The 22164-nt window shown below is 41.0% G+C and overlaps 1 protein-coding gene and 1 long non-coding RNA gene across 2 annotated transcripts; both read right to left on the bottom strand.

Moving 5' to 3' along the window:
* Nucleotides 1-4456: 4456 nt before the first annotated feature.
* On the bottom strand, nt 4457-5071 carry LOC118487667. The gene is made up of 2 exons (XR_004882552.1): nt 4743-5071; nt 4457-4677 (listed from the first exon to the last, which is right to left on the bottom strand). It is a non-coding gene; the product is annotated as an uncharacterized LOC118487667 (long non-coding RNA).
* A 12661-nt stretch (nt 5072-17732) lies between these two features.
* Nucleotides 17733-20973, bottom strand: LOC110912254 (F-box protein At4g35930). Its single transcript, XM_022156933.2, has 5 exons — nt 20888-20973; nt 19393-19832; nt 19190-19264; nt 18954-19063; nt 17733-18237 (listed from the first exon to the last, which is right to left on the bottom strand). Exons 2-5 carry the CDS (start codon nt 19777-19779, stop codon nt 17973-17975), a joined length of 837 nt encoding a protein of 278 aa, XP_022012625.1. The 5' UTR covers nt 19780-19832; nt 20888-20973; the 3' UTR covers nt 17733-17972.
* Between the last annotated feature and the right edge of the window lie 1191 nt (nt 20974-22164).

The raw sequence follows: 22164 nt of genomic DNA, 5'->3' as shown, positions 1-22164 counted from the left end.
AATCATGCCGCAAAGTCGTGTCCCTTCATTAGCACGTTGCGCAACTGTGTGAAGAAACAAGAGTTCAAATGGACCCCCGAAGCCGAAACAGCTTTTCAACAAATGAAAGCATGTCTGATCGAACTCCCTACCCTGACTGCACCATTTGAAAAGGAGCCCCTCGTACTGTACTTGTCCTCCTCGGATAAGGCAGTAGGGTCAGTATTGTTGGTCGACAGAAACTGAGTACAAACCCCGATCTACTATGTCAGCAGGGTACTCACCGACCCAGAAACAAGATATTCCACAATGGAGAAGCTGGTTCTTGCGCTATTACACGCCTCCCGGAGGCTGCGCCGATACTTCACAGGCCATGTGATAACTGTGCTTACAAATTTCCACATTGGCATTATACTACAGAAGCCTGAGACATCAGGCAGGTTGGCAAAATGGGCCATTGAACTCGGCGGCCATAACATCTTGTACAGGCCGCGCCCGGCCATTAAGGGTCAGGTCCTAGCCGACTTCATCACAGAAGTGCCGGCCGATAAAATCAAGGAGTGCGAGCTGATAGAGACTCCCGAGAAAGATACAACAGATGAAACTTGGATGCTTTACACCGACGGGGCATCAAATGAAGATGGCGCGGGAGCAGGATTGCGCCTGGTGAGCCCAGAGAATCACGAGTTTACTTACGCCATTAAGTTGGACTTCAAAAACACCAACAACGAGGCTGAGTACGAAGCATTTCTGGCAGGCTTACGCCTCGCCATCAAAATGGGAGCCAAAAGCTTGCGCGCACATGTTGACTCACTCCTAATAGCCAGTCAAGTGAATGGCATATACGACGCGAAGGGAGAAGTCATGGCTTTGTATCTGGAACAAGCAAAAGAATTGCTCCAACAATTCAAATCCCACAAAGTTATACACATCAATCGCTCCGAAAACAAGCCAGCTGATGCCTTGAGCAAGCTTGCCTCGACCTCCTTTCAACATCTTGCCAAAGATGTAAGGATAGAGGTACTCAAGAATCCATCGGTGCTGCTGCGACAAGTGAACGTGATCGAAACGGGCCAATCTTCATGGATGACCCCGATAATCAAGTACTTGCAAGAGGGGGTACTCCCTGAAAACAAAGCGGAAGCGAGAAAGATCCAAAACAAAGCCCTACAATATGAAATGAACGGCGGTATTCTGTACCGAAAGTCCTTCCTGGGGCCATTACTGCGCTGCGTGGACCCCCAGGATGCGAACTACCTGATAAGGGAAATCCATGAGGGGATCTGCGGTATTCACTCCGGGCCACGGATGGTTATCGCGAAGATCATGAGCGCCGGTTACTACTGGCCTGGTATGCATGTCGACGCGCTAAAGGAGATCCGCAAATGTGACTCTTGCCAGAGGCACTCTCCAAAAACACTGCGCCCCAAGAACGATCTTATCCCCGTATCCACTGCATGGCCCTTCCAGCAGTGGGGAATTGACATGGTGGGACCCTTCCCGGATGCTCCCGGCGCCGTAAAATTCATCATTGTGGCTGTTGATTACTTCACAAAGTGGGTGGAGGCCAAAGCCCTTGCATCCACCACAGCTATGATTGTGCGCAAGTTCATCTGGGAGCACATCATATGCAGATTTGGCCTCCCGCTCAAGATTGTAACAGACAATGGCACCAACTTTGCATCGGAAGATCTCAAGAAGTGGATGAAGGAGATGAAAATTGAACACACTTTCACATCTGTTGCACACCCCCAAGGCAACGGACAAGTGGAAAGCGTGAACAAATGCATTGTCGAGGGGATAAAGGCCAGATTGGGGACAAGGCGACGAGGATGGGTTGATGAGCTCCCGAGCATCTTATGGGCTCATCGAACCATGCCAAAAACAAGTACCGGCGAGACCCCCTTCAGCTTGGTTTATGGCTCAGAGGCGGTTATCCCGGCGGAGATTGGCCTACCCTCACCACGCATGACAGCGGTCAACACAGTTGACAATGAAGCGGAAAGACGCCTTGACTTGGACTTGTTAGAAGAAAGACGCGAAATCGCGCGTATCAAAGAGGCCAAGTACAAGACCCAGCTAGAAAGGTACTACAACACAAGGGTCCGTATCTGTACCTTCACCCCAGGGGAATACGTCTTCCGTGACAATGAAGCGTCAAATGCGGAACGCCCAGGAAAGTTGGCACCTAAATGGGAAGGCCCGTACCTGATCCACGAGGTCCTGGGCAAAGGGGCCTACAAGTTACGCACCCTAGATGGCCACATCTTACCACGAACATGGAACGCGCAACAACTGCGCAAATGTTATATGTAACTTACTTCGGCCTTGCGCCCGTTTTTACCTTCCTATGTCGGCTAAACGCCATTACAATTAATGTATGAAGGCCTATGCGCCCATTCCAGACTTAATGAAAACATACGACATGTTTTTCTACATTTTTTCGTTACAAATGCATGCTAAACTTTTGATTAACGCGAAAACACTCCAGCATTTTAAAAAATTGTTGACAAGAACCGCCTCCAAGGTCCTCCGCGAACAAAGCGCGAGACCGGGCGGTCACCCTTTATAACACTTCCATTTATTCGAGCTAATTTAACCTAAGTTTTGACAGCAATGCAATAATTGCAACGGAAAAAACGGAAACGATTTATATAATAAACTTGCGCAACAGCGCAGCGTTTACAATCAAGTTGCAAAAGACAATTATAAGGCACAAACGCCTATCAACAACCTATTTAACAACCTATCCTATTCATCGCGTCGATCACCATCATCATCTCCGGCATCCTCACCATCGTCATCGTCGCCATCATCATCTCCATCTCCACCGTCATCACCAGCTGGGTCTTCATCGGATAGTTTGACGGTAACTGGTGGGTCGAGGACTGCTTTAAGACGCTGGCACCAGTCGTCTTTTTTCAAAGATTCCACAACCAGATCCATGATAGGCAAGCTAAGGTTGTCATACGAGTTTTCAGCATGTGCAAGCGCAGCATCAGCACGATCAGTCACTGAGCAATGGCTTACATCAAATTCTTGCCCTAGTATCTGCTCAACGTGACTAGCACATTCCAAGTAACCTCCTCGATGACCCACCGCACGCGCCGCATCCGTGAGAGCAGCAACGGCGCGATCAAGCTCGCCAGCATTTAGGATGGAGTTGGCAACCTTCAACAAAAGGAAAGCGTTAAAGACAACCCTTAACCAGATGGAGTCATAAAAAACAGAAGTACAAACTTACAAGCGCTACTCCACGAGTGCGCATCCATTCAGCCTCCGAGACAAGCGTGTCAACGATTCCTTGGGCCTCGGAGTAGTTGGTTTGAGCCACGTTAAGCGCGGCAGTGCGGACAGCACGCGCCTCCTCAGCAGTAGCAGCCTTAACCCTCTCGGCCTCCAGGTCGATCTCCAACGACTCACATCTGTCGATTTGCTCGTTCAAGCGACGTTTGAGCTCCGCAATCTCAACGTCCTTGGCGTGGAGATCTCTGTCCTTGTTAGACAGCTGCACCTTGACCTCAGACAACTCAACCTGGAGACCGACAAAACAATTTAGGCCAATTTGTTAACAACATATCCAGAATAAAGGAAAACAAATAAGACTAACCTCCACCTGTTGCTTGGCAGCCTTCTCTCCCTGCGCCTCCTCTACCTTCGATGTCAAATCAGCAACTTTAGCCTCAAGATCAACTATCTTCTGTCGAGCCGCATAGGCGCGCTCGTTGTCTTGGGCACAAATACGTTTAAACTCGGCCTTCTCCTTGGCCAGTTGCTCCTCAACATTGTGGAGTTTCTTTTGCAGGCCCTCGCGGCCCCATGCTTCGGCCTTCTTATCAGCTTCAAATTTGGCTCTCTCCTCACCAAGAGCAGCCTTGGACTTTTCAAACTCAGCAATACGTTTTAACGAGCGCTCACGATAAGCCTCCCAGTCGGCGCGCTCTCTAACCATCGTTCGCCATTCACGAACTATCTGGTGGTTGGCAGCACGAGCGTTGGCCTCCCCAAGTATAAAGGTGCGATATAACATTTCATGGGGTTTCGCCCTTTGCCGGTTAACTTCTGCAGGGGTAAACGAATTCAAGAACCACTCGCGGCAAGGGGCAAATTCATGAAATGTATCTTTCTGCTTTAAGCTCCAAGGGGCTTGGTGAGGAGCATCGCCGCGTTCTTCTTCATTATAAGTTTTATAATAGATATCGCCGACGGTATCCTTCGCCCCGATCACGTTCGGGTTAAAACCCCCTGCACCACCAGAGCTCGCGCTGCTTGAAGCATGTCGACCCGCACCCTTAGAAGTAATGACAGGCGCGGAGTGGGTAGGGTTTGTAACCTCAGGCCCTTGAACATTAACAGGCTGCTCCATAGCCTTCTTTTTTTCTAACTCCTCCAGGGCCCTCTTCTTCGCCGCTTCGGCCACCCTCTCCTCCTCCGCCTTCCTTTTCCTCTCCTCCTCTTTCTTTTTCTTCTCCTCCTCCTCCTCCTTCCTCTTCCTCTCTTCTTCATCCTTCCTCTTCTTCTCGGCAACCCTCTTCTTCTCTTCCTCTCTCTTCCGACCCTCCTCCACCTTTCGCTGCGCCTCAGCAGCCTTCGCGGCATCCTGAGCAGCAGTGTCAGTGGACTTGATGGTAATCTTGGGCCTCTTCGCCGCAGCCTCACTGAACGTGACACCCTTCTCAGGGGTCTTCTTCTTGATTTCTGAAAAAATAAAGCAAGTGCATTTAAGCAAAGAGAAGTATTAAGAAGAGAAGCGAAGAACATACCAGGAGAAAATTTGTATAACGAGCGCAGCTTGCTCGTTTTCCCAACCGCGGGAATCACAACAGATGTAGGGGCGGAAGCCACACCAGTCGTGGCTTCGCTCCTACCCCTCTTCCGCCCAATAAGCTGGGCACCAGCATCTTCTTCTTCAGCTTCATCATCTTCAGGAAAAGATGGAGTCGCGCCAGCTTCAGGGTTACGAGAACCCGCGCTCCCAGAGCTTTTCGACCCACCAGCACCAGTTTTTCCCTTAGCTACACGTGACAAGCCTTCAAATGAGTCACTGATGATCACATAATCATCTAAGTCACGTTGACGAAGGCGAAGAGTACCTTTGACAGCAGCAGTTGTCGCATGACTAGTGCCAATACCCTTGCTGGTCACTTCAGGCTCCACCTTCTTCTTCTTCTTCACAGGTTTCTTCTTCTTCTCCTCGGGGTCAATCCCCAGGTCGCGCAACACACCTGCAAAGATTTTAGACCAGGAACTTAGCTCGCCGCTGGAAGAACCTACTGACTCCTCGCTGGAAAGATAGAGAGTCTCTTTCCCAGCGAAAGTCACAGAGCGCAAAGGACGAGGTTTAGGGTATTGCGCACCTTCAGTAGTAGTTGGCGGCGAAGCAAAGGCATCAGCAGCTGGGAACATGAAGTTGCCTTTAATCTGGTCATACCAGCTTTCCTCATCATCGCGCAACGGGCGAACGCCCATGGAGCCACCAAATGTCGAGAAGGCAGCTTGATAGAGTTGCGCTTCTACACATGGAAGTAAGTAAGTAACAATTAAAGCAAACCTACTTGGAAACAGAACAAAGAAATAACTAACCTTGATCGCCAAGCTTCAACACTGGAATCTCCCTGCTGCTAGGTGACCACTGGTCACTCATCTTCGCTGCGACCAAAACGTTTTCCCCAAACACCCGATTCGGGGTTGGGGTTAGCTGCTGGTACCACAGGGCGTTTTTGGGAATCGGTAGGTCTTCCTTCGGTATTGCCTCGGTCCAGTCCCTAAAGGGCATAGCAATCGGCAAAACCTCCTCCCGGATAAAGAAGAACTTAGGTTTCCAGTCGTGGAAACTCTTCGGTGGGTTTAACAAGATCTTCTTAGCCGCACCACGGCTCGCAAAGGAGAAGAAGCCCATCGTCCTTTGCAACTGATAAAAGGCCCGGAATTTATCCACCGACGGCTCAATGCCATGAGAATGGCACAAAAACTCGAAGTGTCGTATCCTAACCATTCCCGGTGGGCTCATCTGCGATAGATGGAAGTTGTAGTAATGGAGGATATTGCCCAGGAAGTTGGTCGCCGGCAGTCGGAAATTGCCCTGAAGAAAGAAGTCTTCATATAAAGTAATATATCCGGGTGGTGCATCAGCCGCGGTTTGGCCCTGAGCCGGATACCGGGCATCCCACTCTGACGGGAATCGAAAGCTTCGAACAATTTGTTCAAAAAGCCCTAGATCCCATCTGAGGACAGGAACTGGTCCTTCCTCAGTAACAGCAACTTCTTGGTGTTCTTCGCTCATATCTGAAAATTCTGGAAAAAACTTTGAAGATTTGAAGAAATCTTGAAGATACGAAGAACAGGTTTGAAGATTCAAAGAGAAGTTTGAGAAGAAAATAGAGAAGAAACGAAAAGAAGTGAAGAGTCTCTCACCTCTCTTCGGATATATATACCCATCGCATTTAATGCGATGGGTAACCGTGCCGCGTTCGCCACTAGGCTAACCAACGAGGGGCTGCCACGTCAAGCGGGAAACCAGGGGTGACGGTTACCACGCGCGCGTGGGCCTCACTCTCCTGACACGAAGTGCAACCGCCGCAGACGGCATGATGACACCCGTGCCAGAGGTCAACTCAAACGTCGCACTCAACGACTTATCCCACCAACTTGTCAGAAGTTCAAATTTCGAAGTTTCCCGCCATAAAAACTACAAGTAACTTCATGCAAAAGTTACATGAGCTGCGCAAGCTACACGTCACCTCCAATAAACCCGCGCGCCTGATCAGACAAACGGCAATCCCTAAAGACCTGCATTGGTACTTGCGCAATTGAAAACAACATTTTCCACATGCGCCACACCAATCAGGATCAAAAGAACATTTCCCCTATTACACTTATTTCTCCTAATTTTATTAAGTCCAGAGCTCCAACCACTTGCGTTGCGCATGGTGCAGCACTGGACTGGGGGGACTTGAAGGGGTATGGTCCCAAAAAGTCGCGCAAACCTCCGCCAGGTTGCGCGCGGAACCATACTCCTTATTTCAGAAAACTTATTAATAGTATCCACGCGCGACTTACACACGTTGTAGTTTGTCCCGCGCGAGGCAAGGCTCACAAGAGGCCCAGATATCAGCACTTAGCATAAAACAATGGAACAAATGAGCATGCTAACCCCGCGCAAGTTAGTTTGTTGTCCAACAAGAGCCACTCAGTAGGGAAGCGCACGGCTACCTACAGTGGTACATAAGGTACAAGTGGCAGTAAAAGGAGCCAATGAGCGTCTAGCAGGCTCTGGTCAATCGTGCGCCACGATCGCCTGACGAGAAGTACACAAGGACGCCTACGTGGCACTAATCAGAGGACGGAGACAACTGCCCCACGATCTCCACTTGTCTGCTGATGACAGAAGGACAACAAGGCCGACAACAATGACACGTGGCTCCAATCAAGGTGCGCCAGCACCGACGAGCGTCTAGAAGCCACTAAGCGGTCGACGCCAGTGAGACAAAGAGCATATCCGTTTTGTTGTCCGCTTCTGGCCCAAGGCCCATCAACCCATAACCCCTTACACCTCTCCGGCTATAAATAGAGACCTCATTCCACAGGTTAAACATTCGATTCCCTCTACTCTCACTCTTTACATTTAATTACTCTCAAAGCAGTCGCTTATTCTCACGCCGGAGCCTGGTTAAGAGGGAAACCCCCACATTCCCCTCTTAACGAGTAACGGTGTTCTGTTTTGCAGGATTGATTACCAAGTCGGAGCTCAAATATCCTTAAGAAGATTAACCATCATGAAAGGAACATAAACCAATCTAATTAACTCCCTAATTAGATCACTGTTTCTTCAGTATGTTAAACTTGAATCGGTGCTTTCTGAAACCAAATGCATATATATTGATTGTTCTCAAATCGGTGCCTTTTGATAAAGGGATACGACGGTTTATTTTGTTGACGCAATGGTAGGGTAGGCGGTTTTTTTTTTTTTGGATGATGATAGACTGAATCGATAGGAAAATGTTAAATATGTAAAACGGTACGTTATAAGCGTTTGGTGACCAGGTTTATTTTTTTGACGTAATGGTTGGTTAGTTGACAGTTTTTTGGTTGGTAATTGTACAAGAGTATAATTATAGGGTGGGGTTTGACTACAAAATCCAAATTTCCTAAAAAAATGTAAAAGGTCATAAAATACTATAATTCATGTCATAAAACACACTTAAAACCCACAAATAATAGAGTGAAGATTACTAAAATACCATATTCAAACCAAAGTAGTCCATACAAACTTCAAACATACAGTCGTAGGATTATGAATATAAAACACAACATACTAATCAACAAAAAACACAATAATGTTTGTGATTTGATAATCATAGCCTTATCATTCAAAACACAAAACACAACTCACATATATGATGTTTTAGTAATCTTCATTTTATTACTTGTGGGGTTTTGGTGTTTTATGACTTTTTACACTTTTTAGGAAATTTGGACTTTGTAGCTAACTCCTAGCAATAATTATACATACCCATACAAATTACATGTATAAACAATTATATTTAAAACTAAAAGTTTAAGTCGTGAAGCGACAATATTTGACTTCTTTATCTCATCAAACCGTTTTATTAGATTTGGTCCACTATATGCAAATATACATACTAGCATAATGAAACCAATAAAAAGTTTATCACTAAATTTAAAACTAAAACTTTAAGTCGTGAAGCAACAATATTTAACTTTTTTATCTTATCAGTTGTCAATCGTTTCTCGCTCTCACCATATGCCACAATGCAACAATTGTTATTTGTTATATATCCATCGCCTCACCTGCCTCAGTCTCAACTTGAGTCTCATCCTCGGACAGTCCGACCTTAAGTCTTAATGTCATCATCGGACAGTTGGACCCTAATCGTGACCCGATAGCAGAGACATCAAAGGAAACTTTCTAAATCTATGGCTATCCAAATCACTCGTCGCTCGCTTTTCGCTCGCCGCTCGCTCAGAAAATTGTGCGCTCGAATACGCTCGTTCGGATTGCGCTCGGTTGTAAACGAGCCAAACACGAGCAAAGGTCCGCTCAGTTCAGCTCGGCTCATGAACAACCCTATATTAAAGTTATATGATAATTTATACAGTATAGTGATAATTTAAACATAGGGAAAATCATGAAGATATAAACGTTTACCAAGAAGTCACAAAAGTATTCATCGACTTTAAAACATAGACTACATCGGTAAATCCGCTCGAATACGCTCGTTCGGATTGCGCTCGGTTGTAAACGAGCCAAACACGAGCAAAGGTTCGCTCAGTTCAGCTCGGCTCATGAACAACCCTATATTAAAGTTATATGATAATTTATACAGTATAGTGATAATTTAAACATAGGGAAAATCATGAAGATATAAACGTTTACCAAGAAGTCACAAAAGTATTCATCGACTTTAAAACATAGACTACATCGGTAAATCTGTGTGCTAAAGCTGATAAAAAACGTCGGATAAACTGTAGCTAACAGGGAATGTCTATTTTATTTAATTTAATTTTATTTTTTTTTTGAAAGGTGAGAGTCTACTTTGGTTGTGAGAGCAACTTCCACACCCCCCAAACCGGGGGGCCCTAGCCAAGTCTGCCCAGACTACGTTGTCTTAACCAGGCCCGCGCTGATTATCAGACTTGGTTACGGCTTTCCCCCGGAAACCGTTCTGCCTCCACACGAGAAGCCTCGCTAGAGTAACAGCCGGATGAAAACCGGGGGCGGGCTCAGACTCAAGCCCGCGGTCCTTTGTGTCCACGGGTCTCCTCGCCCTCATTGCCCTTACCCCCAAATGCAACAGGTGGGGATCGAACCCGGGTCTCCAAGAAAACCCAAAGTTCTTTCCACCACTCCACTACAAGTGGGGGATTGTCTATTTTAATTATTTGTAGCTAATTCAAGTCTTTTTAGAATAATATTTTTTACTTTATAAATACATTTTGTTTTTTGAGACAAGTTATTTTTATAAATAATCTAACCTTAAAAGATTTAAAATTGCATACATATATTAATTCATAAAAGTCGGTGGAATAGTGTACTTTTAGGACTTTCAGATTTGAGGACAATAGTTTTTTTAACGGCAAAAGATAATTTATTCCACCAAACCTAGCAAAAAGCTAGATACAACGCAACAAAAACATTAAGAAAGCAAAAAACACCGGGGAACACCAAGCCAACACTAAGGCTCCAACCCCCAAAGAACAACATCAACACCCTAAGAACAAACGCCACGCAATGCTAACAAAAATCACCACACAAGGCAAAACCTATAGGACCACACACATATCAAGGCGGATACGAAGGATGGTACATGTACCCCAGCTTAGGAAGCGTTCTTGGAGTTGGGACCTTGCCATCCTTTATGCAGCAGGATTTTGCTCTCCTTTTTGGCTTACGAACAGGATTGCCACTACCTTTGTTACCTTTGTCTTTGTCATAATCATAATCTCCCGTTTTTTAGACTCCCCCAAACCATTTTTTTTACCAACCTTGAGAGAAACTTTAGAATGATCAGGAAAGGCCTCCACCTGCTTCTTTGATAAACTACTTTGCAGGCTCAGATTCGGGTCAAAAACCAAATCCACAGGATTAGGAGTGTTGAGATCCAACGTGATTGGTTTTTATCTTTTTCTTTCGAACACTTGATAAAAATTACCACTAAACGACTAAATTATTAGGTTAGAAATAATATTGTGAGCATAGTAGGTGACTAGGTGATGACTATGGCTCCTGTCATACACATCTGTCTCGGTCTTGTCATACATGCCTGTCTCAATCTTCATCTATTTAGAAATTTCTAAAACCTATATATGGTAGAGGATCCTGTAAAAAGTGCTCAAAGTGTGAGAAGTGTATTATAACACTATATATAATACTATATAACACCATATAAACACCGTATAACAATATGTAACACCATATAATACCATATAACACTATGTAACATTATATCTTTCTATACTAATAAATGAAAATCTTTTTTGGACACGTGTCACTTCCTGGTGATTTCTCACCTTATTTTCCTATTTATCTCTAATATTAAATAATAATAATAATAATAATAATAATAATTTTAAATAAAAATATTAGATAAGAATAAATAGTTAGATAAGGATAAACATTTGTTTTTATTATGATGATAATAATAATAATTTTAAACAAAAAAATAGATAGAATATAAACGTTTATTTTTATTATGATCATATTAAATAATAATAATAATAATTTTAAACAAAAAATAGTTAAAAATACACGTTTAACAAAATAAAATGTTATAATAAGTAAATAGTACATTAAAGTTTATTTTTAAAGGATAAATCTATAATAAGTAAATGGTACATCAATGTTCATTTTTAAAAGATAAATCTTGATTATTGTTTGTATTAACATATAACATTATATTTTATGAGTAGGAGTTGGGTGGAAAGTGTGTTTTTCCTAGAAAGTCTAGGAAGCAGTAAGAACGCGACATGTGGCATTGAAGGATTTTATCTAAAGGGGCATTTATGTACTTTCACAATCTATTTTTATTTTAGGAAATTATCTTCAATAACTAACTATACATAAATTTCGGAATTTTTTGTTTTCGATTTCTGATCTCACGTAACATCAATCATTCCTTCGTTTTCTTGCTGGAATCTATCAGCATGTTCTTGGTACTGTGTTTTAACAGTTTGTTCTTGGTGATGTGTTTTAATAGCAAGCAGATTCATACAGCTGTGTTTTATTATTCAGATTCATACAGTTGTGTTTTAAGAGCAAGCAGATTGTCACACCCCCAAATTACCACCTAGTTATAATGTAATAAAATACCCAATTGGAAGAAATGTATCGTTTGAAAGTTAAACCAAAACCAAAGTATTGAGCGGAAGCATAAATGTATAAGTGTGTAAATGTATCGAAACCAAATCAATGTAATTGTTTATCATGACCACAACCACTCCAGCAGCATCAGACAGCAAGCTCCCATGTTCCTTCAATAATTACCTACAAGCATGTAAACAAGTGTGTCAGACTATGCTGGTGAGTTCAAGGTTTTGTTAACAAGTTATGTTACCATATGTATGTTAATGCGATTTAACGCTGCGGTACAATGTTGCTCATGTTAGATACCCTAGGGAATGTGCCCATATGTATCCGGGGAGTGGGTACCCCTTAACGACCGTTTGCTATGTTGCCTTCGTTAGATACCCTAGGGAGAGTGCCCATATGTATCCGAGGAGTGTGCCTCTAACAACCATAGCCATACCCAGATAATTAGTTCACGCCCGTCCTTACGGCCCGGTGTGAGGTTTCCCACCTAATAGCGCTATCAACTAAATACCTCCATTGCCCCCCAGGCAATAACCAAAACCGATTAAGTTGTTTACCCAATGTTTCCCTTCCAAATGTTTACCAGTTGTCCCAAACCACCGGGACGCATGCTTGAGAAAATGCAATGAACTCACCTTTGGTTTGCTCGGTTAGACTTAGTTACTTGTATTATTGTGGGACACCCCGAATCCTAATATGGTTCCAATGACAGTCAGTTTCATGTACCCACAAGTCACATATTCTTTGCACAAATTTCACAAGTAGTAAGCAAGCATGGCGCATATCATACGGTTCGGTTTATACTCAAATAAACATGAAAGTACAAATAACACACAACAAGTATTTGGGTTACGAGTACATTCGTATCACAAGTATGCTAGGCTAATAACAATTTGGTGGTCCATTACATTATTCATGATAATGTGCGGCCCAGGTCCAGATTCCCTATTTGTTTCGCACACCATCAGAACCCATATCTTTTCTACATGTTCAGCAACCCATATAACTCATTTAATCAATTAGCTTTAACCCCTAATTATCCCCATCCAGTCTTGTGTTAATAAGCTAATTTCTATCATGCATAACTATATATTTTCACACCAACAAATTCTGTTTAACATAAATCATTTACATAGAATCAAATCACATAACATAATTTCTCAACAACAATTAAGTACTCACACTTAACTATTCAATCGTGTGCCTCCTGCTTATTTGTCACATTCGAAATCTAAACCCTAGTCACCTACCTATTCACGTAATCACATAACCATATCACATATTAACACCAAGTAACTAATCAATCTTATTCAATAACACATATAAATAATATCATGTAAATATGCATTACCATAGACAAGAACCACTAACCAGATTTAATCCGAATCAGATGATAACTCAGGGGGGGGGGGGTAGGTCTACTGTCGTCGATGATTTTTGAGGAACAATAGGGTTCGCAAAAGAGTTGTGGTATCTTAATGTTATTGTACGTAAATAATAGATAGGAAAGGTGGGCTCGGTTTAGTCACTTGGGCCGATACATGGGAACAAAGGTTGGGCTACCAAAGGAATGTGGGCTGCGCCCAACAAAATGCAAAGAAAGAACGATTGTTTGTTTTCTTTTTTTTTTATAATATTAACTATTTTTACACATAACAACCTAGTAATAATAAAACCACAACTAAACAACTCAACTAAACTAATATAAAGGGTAATAATCAAGTTATGGTTTGGTCTACTAAGTTCTGAGCTACGTGAGTAGGTTCCACTAGTCCGGGTCGGTTCACGCGACGTGAATTAATTCCTCGAATAATAAAAGCATATGATTTGATTAATAAAAGCGTAATAAACGGTTTCTACCTCGAAGTTATGGGTTGTCACACAGATTCATACAGTTGTGTTTTAACATTCAGATTCATACAGTTGTGTTTTAACAGCAAGCAGATTCATACAGTTGTGTTTTAGCATTCAGATTCAAACAGTTGTGTTTTAACAGCAAGCAGATGCATACAGTTGTGTTTTAGCATTCTGATTCATACAGTTGTGTTTTAACAGCAAGCAGATTCATACAGTTATGTTTTAGCATTCAGATTCATACAGGTGTGTTTTAACAGCAAGCAGATTCATACGGTTGTGTTTTAACAGCAAGCAGATTCATACAGTTGTGTTTTAGCATTCAGATTCATACAACTGTGTTTTAACAGCAAGCAGATTCATACAAATGTGTTTTATCATTCAGATTCATACAGCTGTGTTTTAACAGCAAGCAGATTCATACAAATGTGTTCTATCATTCAGATTCATACAGCTGTGTTTTAATAGCAATTCAGATTCATACAGCTGTGTTTTAACAACAAGCAGATTCATACAAATGTGTTTTACATCAGCAGATTTCGCCCCAGCTTTCGATCGGCTTCCGGTAACTGTTCCGCTGCTATCTATCCTTTCCAAAGTTTTCTGCTTTTTGAATCTCTTCCCTGCAACCAGCAAAATACCGTCAATTACAAACAAGAATCACCCATAATCGCTTTGTAAAACACGCAGTACAATGAAAGCTTGATCTTACGTATATGGAACAAGGAAAATCTCTTATCTTCATCCATGATTTTAGGTATTTTTGGTATGATTTTGGGGGTTTCCGAATTTGGGTTTAGAGAGAGAAAGAGAGAGAGAGAGAGAGGGAAATTAGCGTGTATTAAGGAGATGTGATATCTCTGACAGTTATTTTTGATTGGTTTAAAACACACATAAGGACGAAATTGCCCCTACTCATTTAAAACATTCTATTAAATATAGTTAATTATTACAAGATTGCCATTGATTTAATCTCAACCCTTAAACACACCAATCGGATGGACAAGATCGCTTCCTAGACTTTCTAGGAAAAACACACTTTCCGTAGGAACCCTACTCATATTTTATTCAACACGTGTAATATACAAGTTTATTTAAAAGTATATCTTTTATTATTTATTATATAAAATTATATTTATGCAACCCGTGTAATACACGGGGTTTTAACCTAGTAACATTATATAACAAATATAACACTATACATCTATCATAGACATGCTATCAGACAACCTATAGTGTTATATTTGTTATATAATGATATATAGTGTTACATAGTGTTATATGGTATTATATGGTGTTACATATTGTTATACGGTGTTTATATGGTGTTATATAGTATTATATATAGTGTTATAATACACTTCTCACACTTTAGGCTCTTTTTAAACTATCCTTACCCCCTATATATTATATGTTTTTATACAATTACTTTTATTAATTTTAATAGCATATAAATGCATATATTTTTTATGTTTATTACCGAGAGTTACCTTTTGGTTGGTGGTCGATTGCATAACTTTTAAAGATTTTATATATCGAGAGTGTACATTAGTTGACTGTTCCCTTTGGAGTTATTTTTATTTTCTTTTTATCCTAAAATACTCTCACACTTAATTTTTCTTTTAACAGAGCGAGTGTCATTACCATAAAGAAGCAAAACAATACCAATCGAACACCCGGTGCAAAGCGCGGGATAATTATGCTAGTTAATATTAAAATTCTTGATATAAAAAATTCAAAAGATTATGATATACTTGTTCATATAAAAATATATTTATCATATGGAATTCATATGACAAATCAAATCTAAATACTTAACATTAGGTCATAATCAACATTGAAAATGTTGCACCCTTAAACTGAATCAAAAGTGTTGGATCTAGACCGGAAATGGTTGGATAGTGATGAAGTGTTGAAAACCACTTTTATGTAATTATTGTTTTGAGATCGCATGTATAGTCCGATACTGATCATGTTAGTTCCGTAACTACATAAGATTGTGCCCTTTGGGTTAAAAAATCATGTATAGTTCATTGTTAATCATGTTAACAGTATAGCTTTTGATGCACACCAACTGTTTGATGAAATGCTTGAACCAAAACTCACCTCAACAAGATATATCAAGAAGCATCAATCATATTTTCATTAACCTGTTTTAAAATCTGCAGAATCTCACTAAGTAAACATGTGAAATAAGTTATAGGGAACAGGACAACATGATCATGCTTGCAATTAACCAGGAACATAGTACATATACTATTGGTTCTTTATATGATATGATATTCATAGTGATATTAGAAAACTATATTGAAAAGGTCAATGATCCATGTATGTTTAGCGAGTGGTGCCGCTACAGCTAGCTATATAGACCGGTGATTAATTGATCAATGAATGGTTGCGGGCTGCTGATCAGGGTTCGAACCGGTGATGGGGATGGAAGCATCCTCTTGCGGAATGGTGGGTTGGAAGCAGGTGTTCATACATACAAAGTTAGAGAGGCCACAATCCATAAAGCAAGGTGCGATACTTTGAGACGATCCAAGGGTGCAGGTGACACCACACCCCACGATTTCTTGCCCGCATCCTGTGAAGCATTGCATCACTTGTTGAGCCCTTGTACCACCTCCTAGTATACCTCCGATTCTATCTTGTGCCGGAGTTGGTGCTGCCTGTTGTTGCGGTTGTTGTGCAACCGCGAACAAAATACCACCGCCACCACTAGTGCTACGGTTGATGCTGCCCATAATCACCATAAACGTTATGGTCAGTAGAATCAGCCAAGACATGGTGAATGAAATTTAGCCGGAAAGTTTATAATGCTTGACCTTAGCCAAGACGGAGTGATAATGTTTGATTATGATCTAGTTGATCGATCGTTCGCTAGAGCGTGTGTAACTTATACCGAGGATGTAACTGTTTATCAATTGGTTGGAGGATTCCATGGAAGCATGCATGTGGAATGAAGAAGTAGTTGGTGTTGAGATTAATTTTTAATCTCATGTCACTCGAATAGTGTGAGCAACGAAAGCGATGAGTAAACCATGGAGAAATTTAAGGTAGCGAGATTAGATTATTAGAGTATAAAAATCTAACTACAAATGAGTATCCATAGTCGGAGTCTCAAATGGTGACTTCACTTTTGACTCGGGAGCAAACCAACAAAAAAAAAAATGAAACTTCAATCCGACTAAGATTATGCAAAGTGAAGTCCTCGTCTAAGATAGCGACTTCAACTTTAAAGTCCGACAAAAAAAAATCAATAATATTTCATTTTCAAAACAACTCATTTAAAAAAAAAAGATGCATGAAATCATGATTAATCAAGTGAAAATGAAAGAAGGTAACATGCATCATAGCTTTCTTTACTAAACATCTATGAAGTCGCCCCACACTCTTTTTGTCAGTAGCTTTTACATTTTGTTAATCAAAAGTTAAAACACAAATTACTGTTAACTTACTCATGGTTCCATGCTCTACAATTGCTTAGGCTAGAGGGTGTGGTTGGAGGCCCTTAGGGGCTTTATCAGGCCACGTAGGATCCACGTCAGCCATGGAGCCCCCCTTTAATTTGCAGGGTGTGGATGGAGCCCCCTATTAAACAAAATTAAAAAAAAAATGATTGGTTGACATGTTGTGGGCCCCACTTCAACCTTCAAGCTTGGCGTTACCATGGTGGCGATGAAGCTATGGCGCCCCTCTCTTCACTTGGAGGGTGTGGTGATGGAGCTCATATGGGCACTATACATGGTGAGGTGGCGGGGGTGGCGCCCCCACACCCTCCAGCCTTATAAATTTGTCTTTTTACTTAGAAAAATGTTTCTTTCGGCTCAACTTCTTATGATTTAGTAATACTTCAAAACATATATATGCATACCCAAAAGAATAAAAATACAAATCAAATTCGTATCCGCCACAACATAATTCGAATACAGATACAAATGATATTTCCAATCGGTCTAACTGCTTTCGACATAAATACGTTGCATGCATAAGATCACTATTTAAAGGTGAGCAAAATAAACCATACAAGAACAAACTCTATAGCAGTATAGTAGTAATATTTCTCAAAGATAGATAACATGTCTTCACAACAACTAAAAACCAAAAGACTAGAACATTATTCGCTTCACAACCGATCTATCGTACTAGCACAAACCACAGCGCCATCCAACAAAATCCACCATGTGAAAATTGTAAGAACCTAAATAACAAAAAGGCGGAAAACAAATGGCTACTGTACATGCATATAAATAAAGTATATTCAAATACTAACGAAGTTTGTTCTGAGCAACAGCCTGATACTAAGTTACTAACGAAGTTTATTCTGAGCAACGGCTTGACAAAGCTCGAGTTCCTCATCAAACAACACTCTGTTGGAAGGAATCGCTTTGCATATTGGTTTTGGGAGTACAGATGGAACAATGTACTTTGGAGAAAACGATGATTCCTGGAACAAAACAGCCGCCACTTGTCGCATCTCGATCAGTTTGTAACGTGAAGGAGGGCGGGCCCCATGCCTAGGTGCTTTCGGAGTTCTTGGTAACGTCAGTGCTTTCTTTTTCTCATCTTCCTTACTGTAGTAGATGCAAAATAATGTTATCAAAAGTTACATATGTCAATTACTCATTTACTTGTTGATGGGTCAATCTCTAACGAGTCAAAAGAAAATTAAAGTGTACTTTTATAGCATAAAAAATCCTAAACTAATGTATTATGAAAACTAATTGTTAAGATAATACCATCGTTGTTAATAGCGAATATGTGAACGGTAGCGACAAGCAACCCATACGCTACGTAGCGATAGCGCTGAAATAGCAGGCGCTATTTTATGTTTAGCAATACACTAGACTAGAAAAGGTTTTCAGAACTTTTTTTTTGTGTTATTAACATGTAAGGTATAAATCTCTAAATTTCATTAAAACGACAAAACAACAAATTACAAACAAATGTTTTTATATGTATATTATTTCCAAATACGGTGTTTCTATACGTATTTAACAAAAAAAAACCTAAATTCCAGCTATTGTAAACGTATATTTTAACGTTATTTATATTAAAACAAAAAACAAGAAAACCTAAAATCCCACTATTTACTCGCTATGGAGGCGCCAAAATCAGATAGCAATGAATGAGCGTTTCGCTACGCAATACAATGTTATAATCATATTTGATGATTTAATTGTTCATAAAAAACCTTGAACATAAAAATACTGCACAAAAAGTGTTTCCAACAGTCAACTAGAAATGATCTTTTCCAGCAAAAGCAAGAAACAAGACGTAAGATACTAACCTCACAAAAGGCCAGTGTTGTGTAGGGAGTGGGGTCATCATATTCAGCATTTCTTGTCGAGATCTATCGGGGGTAGTGTAGTTAAAATGAAACTTACGCGCTATAATAACCTGATTCAATGCATAAGCAAGCAGCCATTTAACAAAATGCCGACTATTGCAGAAACAAGTTCTACACCGTAACACAAAAACAGTTTTGTATGTATGCATATAAAAAAAACAAAGAGAGAAGCTTACAGCCGTCCTGATCCTCTCTGAAACATGGAAAACGGCTCTAAGTTGGTCATGGTGCAGGTGACAAAGTATTTTGACCTTGAATCACAAACACATAATACAAATTAGTCAGATCAAAAGTAGAAATTTTCACCTGATTACATATAAAGATGGTGACAAAAACACAGAAGAATATATTAAATTACTCTTCATACAAAGCAATTTACCAGCATTTCCATTGGAAGAGACTCAAGCCTTGATTCATAATCCGCCTTCCCTTCATCAGGGCGCGGTGTTCTCTGTAAGCTATTCTCTTTCAGCGAATCAACAGGTTCATCCGCGTATCCAACCCTTAATCGTTCAGGAGATGATATTATCGGACTATCATCACCAGACTTGTTCTGACACAAAAGATTACACCCAGCTTCTTCAGCATCCAAAACCGCAACCCTTTTCTTCCCAAGGTCCAAACACGACATGGATACCAATGCTGATGCTTTGCTATTACAAAGCTGAGCAAGAGCACCCGGCTTCAAATACTTGTTACAGTCATGAATCTGTAGCTTCTGCTTCGATTTCATCGATGTTTTGTTCTTATGAGATGCTTTCCCCATCCTACTTCCTTCGATTCCGGCCCGTTTGTTCTCACAGAAACAGAAACTTTACCCTGTCATCAGAGCTTAAACTATTACAACCAATTCAAATCTCATCTTTAGAGCCAAATGCCTAAATTCACTTTGTATTTCGTAGCATAAAAATGTAAATAGTATCATCTGGGTTTTAAAAAGCGTGCCTGAGGCGCACCTAGGCGCATCAAGGCGCAAGCCTTGGCGCCTTAGGTAGCCCGAGGCACGCTTTTTACAAAAAGCCCCACAAAAGCACAAATTTGGGGGTTTTTCTGGCCTGAGGCGCTCGCCTCATGTACATAAGGTGTTTTTATGCTGTTTTTAAGCATCAAACTGTTGTACGATAGGGTTTTTGGCTTGTACTTGTAGGTAAAATCATATATAAACCTTATTTATAGCTATATTTTGGATAAGTGATGCTAAAAACCTATGGGATATATATAAAAAATTATATAATCACTTTGCGCCTCGGGTACGAAAAGCCCACCGCTTTTGTGCTTTGCGCTTCGCGCCTCGGTTTTAGACCCCGTTGCTTTTGTGTGCCTCTCGCTTTTTAAAACCAAGAGTATCATCCACTAAAATAAAGCATTGCTAAACAAGAGTTCAAGAAAGAAAAAAGATTAATCTTTTTTTTTATAAAACCGGGTATATATACGACTTGGGAATTTTTGGGTACACGGTTCGAGTAAACAGGTATATAGTTTTGGGTAACCAAGCCGGGTATCACCTAATCCCATATCCGATTACGGATGTTTCAGGTTTTAGGTATTCCGGTCACGCTTCCATACGATTAAACTTTGACTTTTAAATTCAACAAACAACAAACTGAAGAATCAAAATTCTTTTTATTATATATATTTTTATGCTACGGAAATGATAAATTATTTTTTTTTTTGGTGAACCGACCGAAGAGAACAGTTAGCACCTCAAATTCCAAACAAGTGTAACTGTAATCAATGAAGATACAGCCTCAAAAGCTAAGAAAATAAAACCCTAGATTACAACAATTATATATGCACTTCCAAGCTACAAAATAATTAATATCAGATAATCGAGAATGAAAAGAATAAATAACATCGATAACTTAAAAACAGACCTGAAATTGAAGCGGAAACACAGAGGAGGCAGCAGCCGTAGAGAGAAAGATTGGAGAAAAGAGAGGTTGCTTGCTTGCTAGGGTTTTGAATTAACAATTTGAAACGCCCGCCAAAATTGTGTTTTATAAAAATGAAAATAAGAATCCGACACGTGGCGTGTTGTAATTGGTAAGGTGACAGAGGCGTACGTGGGTTGTGGGAATCCAAAGTGTTTCGTGTGTTCATGGGCCGAATTGTCGGCGGATAGATTCAATATGTTTGCGTAAATTACGATTTTGGTCCCTGAGGTTTGGTCACTTTTACCATTTTAGTCCAAAACTCAAATATTTTGTATCTGGGTTCCTGTGGTTTTAGTTTATTGCCATTTTGGTCCAAAAATAAATCAACTCATATTTCTCAAATTAAATCCTGCTATTTTGTCATTTTCCTCAGGGGCAAAATAATCATTATTATTAATTAAAAGTGGATCTGTTTCACCATTGCACCCCCGCCACACCACCGCTGGGTACTACACCAACCACCACCACAAAGTCGCCGCCGTCGCCACGAACAACCCATCAGCTGCCATTCTTTCAGATTTGTTCAACCACCGCCACCACCACCTCCAATATCCGGTCAATTTTATAAATCTTTCTGATCTATTCAACCACCACTACCACAAACAACCGATCAACATACCTATTCGGGGATGAACAAAATGGAAAAGGATGGGAGTTTGAAGAAGGGGCATAGATAATCTTAGATCTGAACAACTGGTAGGAAAAAATGTGGGTCAACGGAAACCTCGTCGCTCGAACCCTCGCACCAAACATCTCGTCGGAGCTTCTAATCTTGCATTCTACCACCACTACAACACATTTTCACCACCGCCACCATTACCTCCTCACCACAACCGCCACCACGACCTCCTCTTCACAACCACCATCTCATTCTTCTCATCGACGCAACCTTTCGTTCATTTACAAATCTTTCAGATCTGAACCAAAACCAGATCCAAGTTTCACACCAAAACCATATCCAAGTTCCACATCAACGCTGCCCCTTTTATCATCCGCTACCGCCTCTACCATTATCATCCACCACCATCTCCACCATTAACATCCACCACTGCCATTGTCTCCACCATTAACATCCACCACCGCTATCGTGTTTACCATGATCATCCACCACCATTTCCACCATTGAGAGTGTGATAGAGAGAGAGAACAGAGAGAAACAGAGGGGTGTTCCTGTGATAGAGAGAGAAGAGAGAGAGAGACGGGATGGTATAGAGATA

The sequence above is a fragment of the Helianthus annuus genome, chromosome 15 (genome assembly GCF_002127325.2).
Source record: "Helianthus annuus cultivar XRQ/B chromosome 15, HanXRQr2.0-SUNRISE, whole genome shotgun sequence".
In the NCBI taxonomy this organism is placed as follows: domain Eukaryota; kingdom Viridiplantae; phylum Streptophyta; class Magnoliopsida; order Asterales; family Asteraceae; genus Helianthus; species Helianthus annuus.
Note: the sequence above shows the minus strand (reverse complement) of the source record. Positions and strands in the feature narration are given on the sequence as shown.

Bases quoted from the DNA above. Each gene is read 5' to 3' on its own strand.
- LOC110912254 (XM_022156933.2), bottom strand. From the start codon at position 19,779: ATGGGGAAAGCATCTCATAAGAACAAAACATCGATGAAATCGAAGCAG. The intron at 19,064-19,189 runs GTAAGCTTCTCT...GCATTGAATCAG, and splicing joins CAGAGAGGATCAGGACGGCT to GTTATTATAGCGCGTAAGTT. The intron at 18,238-18,953 runs GTTAGTATCTTA...CATCTACTACAG, and splicing joins CAACACTGGCCTTTTGTGAG to TAAGGAAGATGAGAAAAAGA.